Source organism: Fringilla coelebs (genome assembly GCF_963513975.1).
Source record: "Fringilla coelebs genome assembly, chromosome: 24".
In the NCBI taxonomy this organism is placed as follows: domain Eukaryota; kingdom Metazoa; phylum Chordata; class Aves; order Passeriformes; family Fringillidae; genus Fringilla; species Fringilla coelebs.
Genome location: NC_140050.1, coordinates 3,332,050 through 3,343,792, shown reverse-complemented (window position 1 = coordinate 3,343,792; position 11,743 = coordinate 3,332,050). Strand labels below are relative to the sequence as shown.

Here is an 11,743-nt window from a genome sequence, read left to right as displayed (position 1 = left end):
GATGTGCACTCACGCCCATTTGTGCACTCATACACATGTGCACTCACTCACACAGATGTGCAGTCACACACTCACACAGATGTGCACTCACACACTCACACAGATGTGTGCTCACACACGGATGTGCACACACCCCTGAGCAGCCCCACACCCTCTCTGTCCCCTCTCCTCCCCCTGGGGTTCCACAGCAGTCCCTGCACTCCCGGCCCCACTGCCACTCCCCCCTGCCCATCCCAAACCGCCCCAGGGCCCGCAGCCGTGCCAGGGCTGTGCCCTGCCCCGGGGACACCCGCGGGCTGCTTTCACCTCCTGGAGATGAGGGGCAGCCCCAGCATATCCAGCTCCCTCTGACCCCCCAGCTCCACGGGATCCCCAGGATGCCAGGATCCCTCAGCTCCCTGGGATTACCCCAGATCTCCTCAGCTCCCCGGGATCCCCCAGTTCCCCGGGATCCCCCCAGCTCCTTGGGATCCCCAGCTCCCCTCGCTGTCCCCTCACGTCTCTCCTCTGTCCGCAGGAGCTCTCGCAGGAGTGCGGGGCCGGGCCCGCTGCCCCCTGTGAGCTTCCCTTTGTCATCCTATGCCTGAGCGTTCCTGGAGGCTGGGACGGCCAAGGGAGGCCCACGGGCTGCCACAGCCCCGCGGTGACAGCGCCTGCACAGCACAGCTGGGACCTCGCACCGGGCTGGGACACCCTGCGGGACGGAAATGTCCCTTTGGGGGGGCAAAGCATCCCCGTGGGGGCTGGGAGCCGCCCCTTCTGGCAAAGCATTCTTGTAGGGGTCAGAGCATCCCCTTAGGAATATCCTGGGTGTGTGCAAATCCCATAGAGGGACCAGAACGTCCTGGAGGAGGTGCTGGGATGCATCCCCTTCATGTGCCAGGAGCACCTGTAGGGACTTGGAGCATCCCCTGGGGAAGGGAAAGCATCCCTTTGGGGTGCCAGAAGAACTGTGGGGAGCTGGAAACACCCTTGTGGAGCTGGAGCATCCCCTGGGGAAGGGAAAGCATCCCTTTGGGGTGCCAGAAGAACTGTGGGGAGCTGGAAACACCTTTGTGGAGCTGGAGCATCCCCCAGGGTGGCTGGTACCCCGTGGGCTGGGGCTGGGGCTGGGCAGGGGGGGAGGCAGCAGCCAGGCCATTGCCCAGGATGTGGATGGGATTATGGGGTGTCACAGAGAACCCCATATGGGAAGGAACTCCCATGGGGGCCATGGGGTGTTGAATGTAGGGTGGTACCAGGATGAGGTACTGGGAGTGATGTCACCATCCTGGTCAGCCATCCCTGTGAAGATGTGACCCCATGTGAGGATGTTCTGGCAGCTCCAGGGAAGGAAGGCCCTGTTCTCCCAGCTCTGTTCCCTTCTCCAGCTTCACAAACCTCCCTGGCACCTCGTGCTGAGGCTGGAAAAGTTCCCATGTGGATGCAGAGAAAATCTCCCCCATGGGGAGCAGAAACTTGTCCTGGGAGCTCAGATGAGGTGATGCAGAGCAAGGAGCAGGGAGTGGGGGTCTGTGGGGGGAGGCTCTGCTCACACCAGCGTCTGGTTTCCAATTTTTTGGGTTCTTCTCCCAAAACTCGACCCCATTCTCCCAGCTGGGGGTGGGTGGCAGGGCAGGGATCAGCTGGGGGGGCAGAGCTGGAGGGTGGGGATGAGATCCCAGGGCACCCCCAAGCCCCAGGCTGGATCTGACCTCTGCTCTGGGAAGGGAACCAGGAGCACCCCCTGGCAGCCCTGGAGCTGCTCCTGGGCCACAACCGGTCCTGGGGCTGTGGGGGACACCCAGCAAGGAGTGAGGTCACCCTGGCACCAGGGCAGGTCCCTGTGTCCCCCAGCACAGTGTGGTGTGTCCCTGTCACTGGGGACAGGTCCCCGTGTCACTGTCACCGAGCACAGTGTGTCAGCCTGTGTCACTCAGCACAGTGTGGCGTGTGCCTGTCACAGGGGACGGGTCCCTTTGTCACTGTATCCCCCAGCACAGTGTGGTGTGTCCCTGTCACTGGGGACAGGTCCCTTTGTCACTGTATCACCCAGCAGCACAGTGTGGTGTCCCCCTGTCACTGAGGTCAGGTCCCTGTGTCCCCCAGCACAGTGTGATGTGTCCCTCTCACAGGGGACAGGTCCCTGCGTCACTCAGCACAGTGTTGTGACCCCTGTCACCCTGTGTCACTGAGCACAGTGTGGTGTGTCCCTGTCACTGGGGACAGGTCCCTGTGTCACTGTCCCCCAGCACAGTCCCCCAGCATAGTGTGTCACTCTGTGTCCCCCAGCACAGTGTGGTTTCCCCACGTTACCCTGTGTCACCCAGCACAGTGTGGTGTCCCTCTGTCACAGTGGACACGTCCCTGTGTCCCCCAGCAGCAGGAAGGGCTGTGCCAGGGGTGACTCTGGCCCCCATGCAGTGACATGCCCCTGTCTGGCTCTCCTGGGGCAGCGAGGGCCATGCCCTGTCCCCTTGTCCCTGCAGGGTCAGTGACAGCCCCTCCCTGTGCCCCCCCTGCTCCAGCTCGTCCCCTCCTCCCCTGAAATCAGAGCCTGTGTCGGGTCCCCTCACTGCCTGGGGTCCCCTCACTGCCTGGGGTCCCCTCACTGTCTGGGGTCCCCTCACTGCCTGGGGTCCCCTCACTGCCTGGGGTCCCCTCCCTCTCTGCAGAGGCTCAGGAGCTCTGAGGTGCTGGGTCAGTTTTGGGGGTCCCTCGCTCAGTCCAGGAGGCTGGGGGGGGTTCAGGTCCTGAGCAGGGCTGGAGGGATTCCTTGGAGTGCTGAGCAGGGTGTGGGAATTTGGGGCTGCTGCTTCCAGAGGAGCTGTCTGGGTGTGCAGGGGGAGCCTTGGGAGCTTTCCCAGTGCTCCTGACTGGGAGCTGAGTGGGTATCCCAGTTACCTGAGCTTAGGTGAGGAGGCAACAACAAGATCAGCATCGATTTTGGGAAGGATTTTCATGTGGGGTCCTCCAGGTCTGGGCAGAAACAAGCATTTTATTTTTATTTTATTATTTTATTTCTTATTTTGTCTTATTTTATTTTATTTCTTATTTTATCTTTTTTAAAAATTCATTTCATTTTATTTTGCTGGTTTGTGAGTTGAAGAAGCACAGGATAAGAATTATAAAGCAGGGAAATACCCCATGTGTCTGCACTTTTAGGTGTGTGTCTTTCTTGAAACTTCTCTGTTACAACTGAAGTTTTATAAAATACATTTAATCATGCCATAAAAATAAAACCCCTCTGTTTTTGTGGAGGAAGATGAGATTGCTCTCCCAGGCCTGGCGGGGAGGGGTGGGTGGGGGTCTCAGCACAGCCCCCCCAGTACCAGGGCCAGGTTTCTGCCCAAGTAAAGGCAGCTTTTCTCCTGGGGTCCCCTGCTTTTCAGAAGCTCTTTCTGGATGATTCAGGTTTCCCAGGGCAGCAGCTGCTGGTTCTGCTCAGTGCTGGGCTCCTGGGCTCTGCTGGGATGCAGTGGGAGCAATGGGCAGGAGGAGGCAGCAGCGTGTGTTCAATTTGGAAAACAAAGAGGGTTTTTTTCACTTAATAAACACAATTTGGCAATCTTTCCCTTGCCCCTGCCTTTGGCCAAGGCCAGCTCCTCCTTGTGCACCTTCCTCTGCATCACCCAATTGTTCCTGGCATTGCCCTTGAGCTTCCCATCCCTCCTTGCACAAGAGGTGAGGCTCTCCTGGATCATCCTGAACCCCAGGCTGGGCTGCCCCTGGGATTTCCCCTGGGAGGGCTGGCTCCTTGCTGGCCCAAGAACAGCCTCACCTGCTGCAGGAGCCTCCCTGCTCTGAGCACCCACGGCAGGGGCAGTGCCAGGGGATTCCCAGGAGCTGTGGATGCCCCTGTTTTGGTTTGAGAAGACAGGTGTCTGCTAGGGAAGGCAGGAGCCTCCCCTGAAATGGAAAATGTAAACCCCCTCTCTGTGAATTGTTATAAATTTCAAATTCAGGGGCTCTCAGGCAAAGATATGGGAATAGGAATAACAGTTCTGTATTAGGGAAGGAAATAAAAATAAAATTTAAAATGCAGTAACACAAAACAACACTGAGAGTCAGACCATGCCCTGTCCCCTGTGTGTCAGGGTGGGGGCACAGCCCCATCCCAGGGGGGCTCAGCCCTCCTGCAGTGCCAGCTGTGGCTCTGCTGCAGCAGGATCCTGCACAAGGGGGGAGTTCTCCTCTGCAGCTCCAGGGCTGCTGGAGATGGGCCTGCTCTCCCTCTGGGAATGCAGGGCAGGAGAAAGCTGCTCCTCTGGGGATGCAGGGGGCAAAGGCTGCTGTGCTGCTCCAGGGCAGATTGTATCCAGGTAGGAATGCTTGGCTCCTGCCCTGGGCACAGCATCTCCCCATGGGATGGTGGAATTTGATCAGCCCTGCAGGGACACTCAGTGGCCATGGACAGAGGAGATCTCCTGGAGGGAGGATGGGCTGTGGGAGAGATAAAGAAAACTGCCCCATGAACAGAGAGAACTGCCCCAGCTCTGATAGATGAGAATAGAACACACATCCCCAGCCACATCTTCCAGCCTAAGACAGCCCCTCATCAGACTGATCCCCACAGGGCTGGCTCCAAGTCCCTGCTGTGGGCTCAGCCAAAGTGCTGTCACTCTGTGCCTCAGTTTCCCCACTGGTAAATGCAGCTGTGGTGACCTGGGGCAAGGAGGGGGCTGGGCCCTCATGGGATGTGGAACCAGTTCTTGGCCTGGCCTTGGCCTCGGGTCACTGCCCAAAGCTGTCCAGTGTGCTGCTGCTCTCCAGGAGGCCCAAGCTGTGCTGGGGCTCAGGGAGCTGGTTTGAGGGGGTCCATGCTGGGGTGGAGGGGCTGTGCTGGGGCTGGGGTCCATGGCAGTCCATGCTGGAACACGCTGAGGCAGTGGGGTGTACTGGCACCAGGGCACTGGTCTGTGCAGGGAAGGTGGTCCATGGTGGTGTTAAAAATGGGACCAGACTCCCGGTACCAAAAGTGATTGCAGCATTTATTATAATAAAAGAAAGGCCTAAAGCAAGGAGGCCCGGGCCGGGCAGGAGCGTTCCTGTCGAGGATGCTGCGGGGCCGGCGCTGGGGCTGCTCAGCAGCGATGGCCCCGATGGCCCAGGTGGAGCGGCACAGCTTCCTGGGGTCAGATGCCCCTTTTTATCCTGTTTTTTTGTCCCTTTGGATTGGTTTCTTTTTGGATCCTTCATTTGCATGAAGGTTTAAGGCGCTTGATTGGCCCATTACAGTTCTGTCCGTTTCGCTTGGGGGGTGGTGCACTTAGGTGTATTATGGTACACTGAGTACCGTATTTCTTATAACTACCCTTTTGACCCCTTTTACCCTAACCAAACTAATAGTACATGTTTAACAATTACCTACTATTTTACAACCGTTTCTAACCTATTTTTAACAGGGGTCTATGCCAGGGATTGATCCCTGCTGGGGCTGGTGGTCCATGGTGGTCCATGGCAGGGATTGATCCCTGCTGGGGCTGGTGGTCCATGGTGGTCCATGGTGGTCCATGCCAGGGATTGATCCCTGCTGGGGCTGGTGGTCCATGGTGGTCCATGCTAGGGACTGATCCCTGCTGGGGCTGGTGATCCGTGCTGGAGGCAGCAGGCTGGGGACTGGGGCAGTGTCCATGCTGGGAACACTGGAATGTGCTGGGCCAGTGGTCCATGCTGGGGCCAGTGCTCCATGGTGGTCCATGCTGGGAATACTGGGACTGGGGCAATGGTCCATGCTGGGGTCGGCGGGCTCTGCTGGTGTGGTCCATGGTGCTCCACCGTGGTCCGTGCTGAGGATTCTTGGCTGATGGGCCACAGAGCAAGGAGCCTGTGACCATCACTGTGCCCACAGCTGGCAGCAGGGCGAGGCGGCTCCAGCCCTGGGACTAAACCGGCAGCCAAATCCGGCCGAGCTTGGATTACAGAATCCCGGAATATCCTGAGCTGCGAGGGAACCGTAAGGATCATCGAGCCCAACTCCCGGCCCTGCAGACACCCCAACAACGCCACCCTGAGCACCCCTGAGAGCGCTGGTTCTGAGGGCGGCTCTGCAGCCGGGCCAGGCCCGAGGGAACGGGAGCTCTGCTGGAGCACAGGAGACTGAGGGGAGGCTCCTCGGGGGCTGCAGCTCCTGCCCAGGGCAGGCACAGGGGCAGGGGCTGAGCTCTGCTCTGGGACAGGGACAGGGGGCCAGGAAGGGCTGGAGCTGTGCCAGGGCTTGGCATGGAGCTCAGGGAAAGGTTCTTCCCCCCGAGGCTGCTGGGCACTGCCCAGGCTCCCCAGGGAATGGTGCCAAGGCTGCCAGAGCTGCAGGAGCTCTCAGGGCTGCTCAGGGTGGGGGTGTTGGGGTGGCTGTGCAGGGACAGGGGTTGGATCCACGCCCGATCCCCCTCACGCCATTCCCGATCCCGCGGCCGCTCCCGGCCCGCCCTCAGCCCCGCCCGCCCCGCCCCGCTCTCAGGCGCGCCGCGGGCAGCCCTGTGCGGGCAGCGGCTTCGCGGGGTCCTCGCTGCCGCGCCCGGCGCTCCCAAGATGGCGGCGGGGCCGGTACCGGCCGTGTGAGGCGGGAGCGCGTCCCGGCCGCCCGCGGCTCCTCCGCCCGCCCGGCCCCGCTCCCGCCCCGCAGCCGGCGGGATGCTCAGATCCACCGGCTACTTCCGCGGCATCGACTGCCCGTTCCTCAACGCCGGGGGGTCGGGGCCGGGCCGGGGGTGCCGCAGGCCCTACTGCCACTTCCGCCACCCCCCGGTGGCCCCGGCGCCGTGCGGAGCCTCCGGAGCCTCAGGCGACCCCAGCGTGGGGCTCCCGCTCGGACACGGCGCAGGTACGGCCCGGCCCGGCCGCGGTGCCCCCTCACCTTCCCGCGGCCCTGTCCCCGTCCCCGGGCTGCGGCTGTTCCCGTCCCTGCCGCCCCGGCCCGGTCGTGCTTTCTCCCCCCGCCCGGTGTGTTTTCCCCCCGGCGAGGGCAGGCCCGTGCCTGGCCTCCTCCCCTGCCCCCTGCCCCACCGTTCAGGGCCCGGATCGGCCCCCAGCGCCGCGGGATCGCCCCGCCAGCCCCTCCGCAGTGCGGCGATCCCGGGGTCTGGCGGTGTCACCGGCGGAGCCCGGCCGTGCCCCGGCCCTGGCTGCGTGTGCCCAGCGCCGCCCGGCCGCGGCTGTCAGCTCGCCCTGGCTCCCGGGCAGGGTTTGAAGGAGCCGTGCGGCCCCAGCGGGTGAGCCTGGCTGGGGTCGGTGGGATCCCGCCGGGTGTTGGCGAGCAGCGTCCCGAGGCTCCGGGACAGCCCCCGCGCTGCCCCGGTCCCGTTCTTTGTCGCTCCGGGCACTGGGCTCACGTGGCGCTGAGGTGTCAGGCCGGATTCCAGAGCTGCTGACAGCTCCCGTTAGATGCAGGAGCTGCCTGGAGCAGGCAGGCAAGGCCTGTGCTGGGCTCTTTTCGTTCTCTGGGGGGCTGTGGTCAGCCAGACCCCCCCCGAGGGGCTTGTGGGCACTGCCAGGCTTCTCAAAGGCAGCCTGGCACAAAAACCCAGTGAATCAGGCAGTCATGGAGTATCCTGAGCTGGAACAGACCCACCAGGATCAATAGTGAGCTATTGTTGGCCCTTCTTCCAGCAGCTCTTGTCATTTTATTTATACACATTATTTGCTGTTCTGCTGATTTATTGGCAGAAAAAAGCCTTCATTCTTCTCCCCAGAAGAGCCCTGCTGGCTTTTTTTATGTAAAAGCTTTGTTATTTCTGTTAGGTATAATGGGATGATAATGCTGGTGTGGACAGTCTCTAATAATCTGAAGCAGAAATTGCCAAAACAAAGCCTAGCTTGGGTTTTTTTTTGTGTGTTTACTCAACTTTGGGTTGCTCTCAAGTTTGGAAGAGGATTAATTATTGATGTCTCCTGGTTACCAGGCCAGCTTACCACCACTACTAGTTTAGTTTAAAATAAAGGAAACATTCTCAGGGCTGTCACAGGCAGATAATTGTTAGAAAGACAAAGGTTTTTTTGCCAATTTTGGTGTTCTTTTGAATTTTAAAAGCTCCCTATAATGCTTCAGGATGGTTCTTTAGATGATGTTATAATTATCATTGTGTGCTGTTCCTGCACATCTTTAAATATCTGAGTGTCAGTTTTGGAACTGGAATTGCTCATTTTGGCCTGCACCAGGTGCTGCTGTGCTTGCTGACAGCTGGGGCTGGGTTTGGAGTTGGAAGTGGGGAAGGGCAAACCTCTGTGTGCCCCTGGGAAGTGTGTGAGGCTCCCAGAGCTGGCTGGAAGTGTTGGTGTAAGCTGAAAGGCAAGAAAAAATACCCCAGTGCCTTGCTAGGCCTGGCCTGGGCGTGTCAGAGACAGGAGAAGCAGCCTGTGTTTTGGGGAGTAAGAGTTTCCTTACAATCATGGAATTGTTAAGGTTGGAAAAGCCTTCCAACCTTCATCCATTGTGGTCACCACCTACCCTTGTCCTCTAGAGCCACATCCACACATTGTTTGGACATTTCCAGGGATGGGGACTCCATCCCTGGGCAGTCCCTTCCAGTGCTTGACAACTTTTTCTGTGAAAGAAATATATTTTCTTAATTCTATATTCTATATATTCTTGATTTCTTTATAGAAATTCTTATAGAATTTCTTATAAATTCTTACAGAATTTCTTATTATATTCTTAATAGAATATTCTTTTCTATTCTTATTTCTTAATAGAAATTCTTGTATAGAATCTACTCTATATAATTTCTGTATTTTCTTAATATTCAACCTAATCTACAGCACTTAGAGAAGAGTTTTTTTGGCAAAGAGAAGCCCCAGTGAGGGCCTGGTTTCCCAAGGGGAAGGTTCTGTCACTTGTGAAAGAAGCAGGATGACGAGGCTGAGCTCCAGGCACTGCTCCCTGCCAGCTCAGAGCCCGTTCTGCCTCTTTCCCAGACTCTTGGCATCCAGCACATGGCACAGCTGGCATAACAGGGATCTGTGAGTTCTGTTTCAGCTCAGGGTTTGCCTCCAGACATTTTTTCATGTTGGTTCTGTGTTGACTCCCACCTGCAGAGCTGCCCCAGCCCTGGGCAACAACAGCAGGAGGACGTGGAGCTGCTGGAGCCAGGCCAGAGGAGCCACGGAGATGCTGCAAGGGCTGGAGCCCCTCTGCTCTGGAGCCAGGCTGGCACAGCTGGGGCTGCTCACCTGGACAAGAGAAGGACACAGGGACACCTCAGAGCCCCTGGCAGGGCCTGAAGGGGCTCCAGGAGAGCTGGAGAGGGACTGGGGACAAGGCCTGGAGGGACAGGACACAGGGAATGGCTGCCAGTGCCAGAGGGCAGGGCTGGATGGGATCTTGGGCAGGAATTGTTCCCTGGCAGGGTGGGCAGGCCCTGGCACAGGGTGCCCAGAGCAGCTGTGGCTGCCCCTGGATCCCTGGCAGTGCCCAAGGCCAGGCTGGGCAGGGCTGGGAGCAGCCTGGCACAGTGGGAGGTGTCCCTGCCATGGCAGGGGTGGCACTGGAAGGGCTTTGAGGTCCTTCCCAACCCAAATCATTCTGGGATTCTGTGATTCCAATTGAGAAATGGGACATGAGCAATGGACCTGCTGCAATCTCAGGCTTTTAGAACAGACTCCAGCAGGTCACAAAATATTCCTGATTTCTGTAGGAGCAGGAGACACTTTTGCAGTTACTTTGCAGTGCTTGGCTCAGCTTCCTGGGAAGGATTCTGGTTGAAGTGCTCCTCTCATTCCCTGCCTGCTCAAGGCTCCTGGCCTGGAAGGATCTGTAGGATTTACACTAGAGGGTGTAGTAGCTCAGGCAGAACCAGGCAACCATCTTCTGGGAGCAGGTTCTCCATCCCCCAGGGCTTGCTCCCTGCCAGGGAAACTGCCTGTCTTGTTTTGAAGTAGCCTCCAAACCATGCACGTGGGCAGGTCTGACCTATTTAATCACATCACTCAATAGAGAAGCTTTAAAAATGTCATTTTTTGCCAAGGTAGGTGGGTTTCTACACCAAGAGCTACAGCACAGATTGGTGTTTTCTGGGATGGTGCCTAGAAAAAAAGAATAACATCTAAAGGAGCAGCCTGCTAAGCATATTGATTTGAGGCTGGGGCTGGCTTTGATGTTTGAGGATCACCAGAGGATTGGCAGGAACCCCAAAACTCTTGGTGCAATTTCGTAGCTTTGAAAGAAGCTTTTGAAAATTGCAAGTGGAGCTGGCCCTTGCAGGTTGGGGGGGGGGGGGGGGCATGCATATGTGCCAGGGGGAGCAGAGGGGATGTGGAAAGAGGAATTAGTGGGATGCAGCACTGTTCCCCCCCTTTTTTTGCCTACCCTCACGGCTCCAGGCTTCCCAATGTTCAGGTGTTCATAAATGATTCCTGATTTTTGCACACACAGTGCTGGAGTCCTCCCAGGCCCTGGGGGACAGTGGTGCAGAGCTCTCCATGTCCCTTGCAGATCTGCAGGAGCAGGACTGAGTTTTCCCTGACTGCTGCTGGATGTGGCAGGAGTTCCCTTTCCTCCCTGTCTGGAAGCAGGTCCATAAATACAAACACATTGAGTGCGGGGCACGTTTGAGCTGGGGTCTGAAACATGGAATGCTTGGTGTGGGAAATCTATTCCCATGTTTTATTGCAGGGATCTGCCTGTGTGGTAACAGAATGTGTGTGCTTTGGAGATCTGTGAAAATTCTGTGCTGGCTGAGCACTGAGGCTGAGGGGGTTTTCTGTCCAGGACTGGGAATCTGGAGATTGCAAATTCTCATCCTACCTTGGAGGTTTGTGAAAATTCTGTGCTGGCTGAGCACTGAGGCTGATGGGGTTTTCTGTCCAGGACTGGGAATCTGGAGATTGCAAATTCTCATCCTGACTTGGCTGAAGTGCTTTTTCCATCTCTGAGACGACTAAAACCCACCTGCTTCAGAGCAGGATGAAAAGATTATTGAATGTGTGTGAAGTGCTTTGAAAGCGTGCGCTGTAAGGAGGAGGGAAGAGCTGCCTTCAGTCCTAAAAGCGTCTTTTCAAGAGCTGTAGAGGGGAAAAATAGGTCTCTCTTTAAAGTCGAGGTCCTGAGTATGCTGAAAGACATAAAAGAGGCATAATACAGCTCTTCATAAATATCTTAAGGTAGGCAGCCCTGGTTTGCTGGTTTGATGCTGTCTGGGGGTGTTTTGGAGGTGGATGTTTTTGAACCCAGAGCAGAAAGCTGCTTCCAGGTCTGGAGCTCTGAGCTCTTTTGTCTGCACTGATCACAGAATCCTGGAATGTGCAGAGCTGGAATGGACCCACAGGGATCATCAAATCCAGCCCCTGTCCCTGCACAGCCACCCCAACTCCCCCACCCTGAGCAGCCCTGAGAGCTCCTGCAGCTCTGGCAGCCTTGGCACCATTCCCTGGGGAGCCTGGGCAGTGCCCAGCAGCCTCGGGAGGAAGAACCTTTCCCTGAGCTCCATGCCAAGCCCTGGCACAGCTCCAGCCACTCCCTCAGGTCCTGATCCTTGTGTTCTTGTGGGATGGGATGACCAGCCAGGTTTTCAGCACCCTGCCTGAAGTACTTTGTTCTGCAGTGGAGTGTACTGAGCTGCTCAGCAGTTTCCTGAGGTGGTCCAAAGCTTGTGGAGCAGTTTTCTGGCTGTGTGGATTTTCTATCTGGGTGTATAAAGCTTTGCTGGTTAGACCTGGATCAAATCTGTGGAAAGTGTCAGGGACAGAGTTCTGCTCCTCTGTGTGATTGATACACAGTGAGCTGCTGCAACTCTGTTGGGCTCAAGTCAAGTGTGGAGAAATCCTTGGG

The 11,743-nt window shown here is 57.4% G+C and overlaps 1 protein-coding gene across 1 annotated transcript in view; it reads left to right on the top strand.

The window, feature by feature from the left end:
• Positions 1–6,510: 6,510 nt before the first annotated feature.
• Positions 6,511–11,743, top strand: part of REXO1 (RNA exonuclease 1 homolog) — a 46,550-nt gene continuing 41,317 nt past the window's right edge. The window contains exon 1 of the mRNA XM_084221119.1: positions 6,511–6,802. Coding sequence (XP_084077245.1) covers positions 6,613–6,802 — 190 coding nt within the window. The 5' untranslated portion in view covers positions 6,511–6,612. The remainder of the gene's footprint in view (positions 6,803–11,743) is intronic.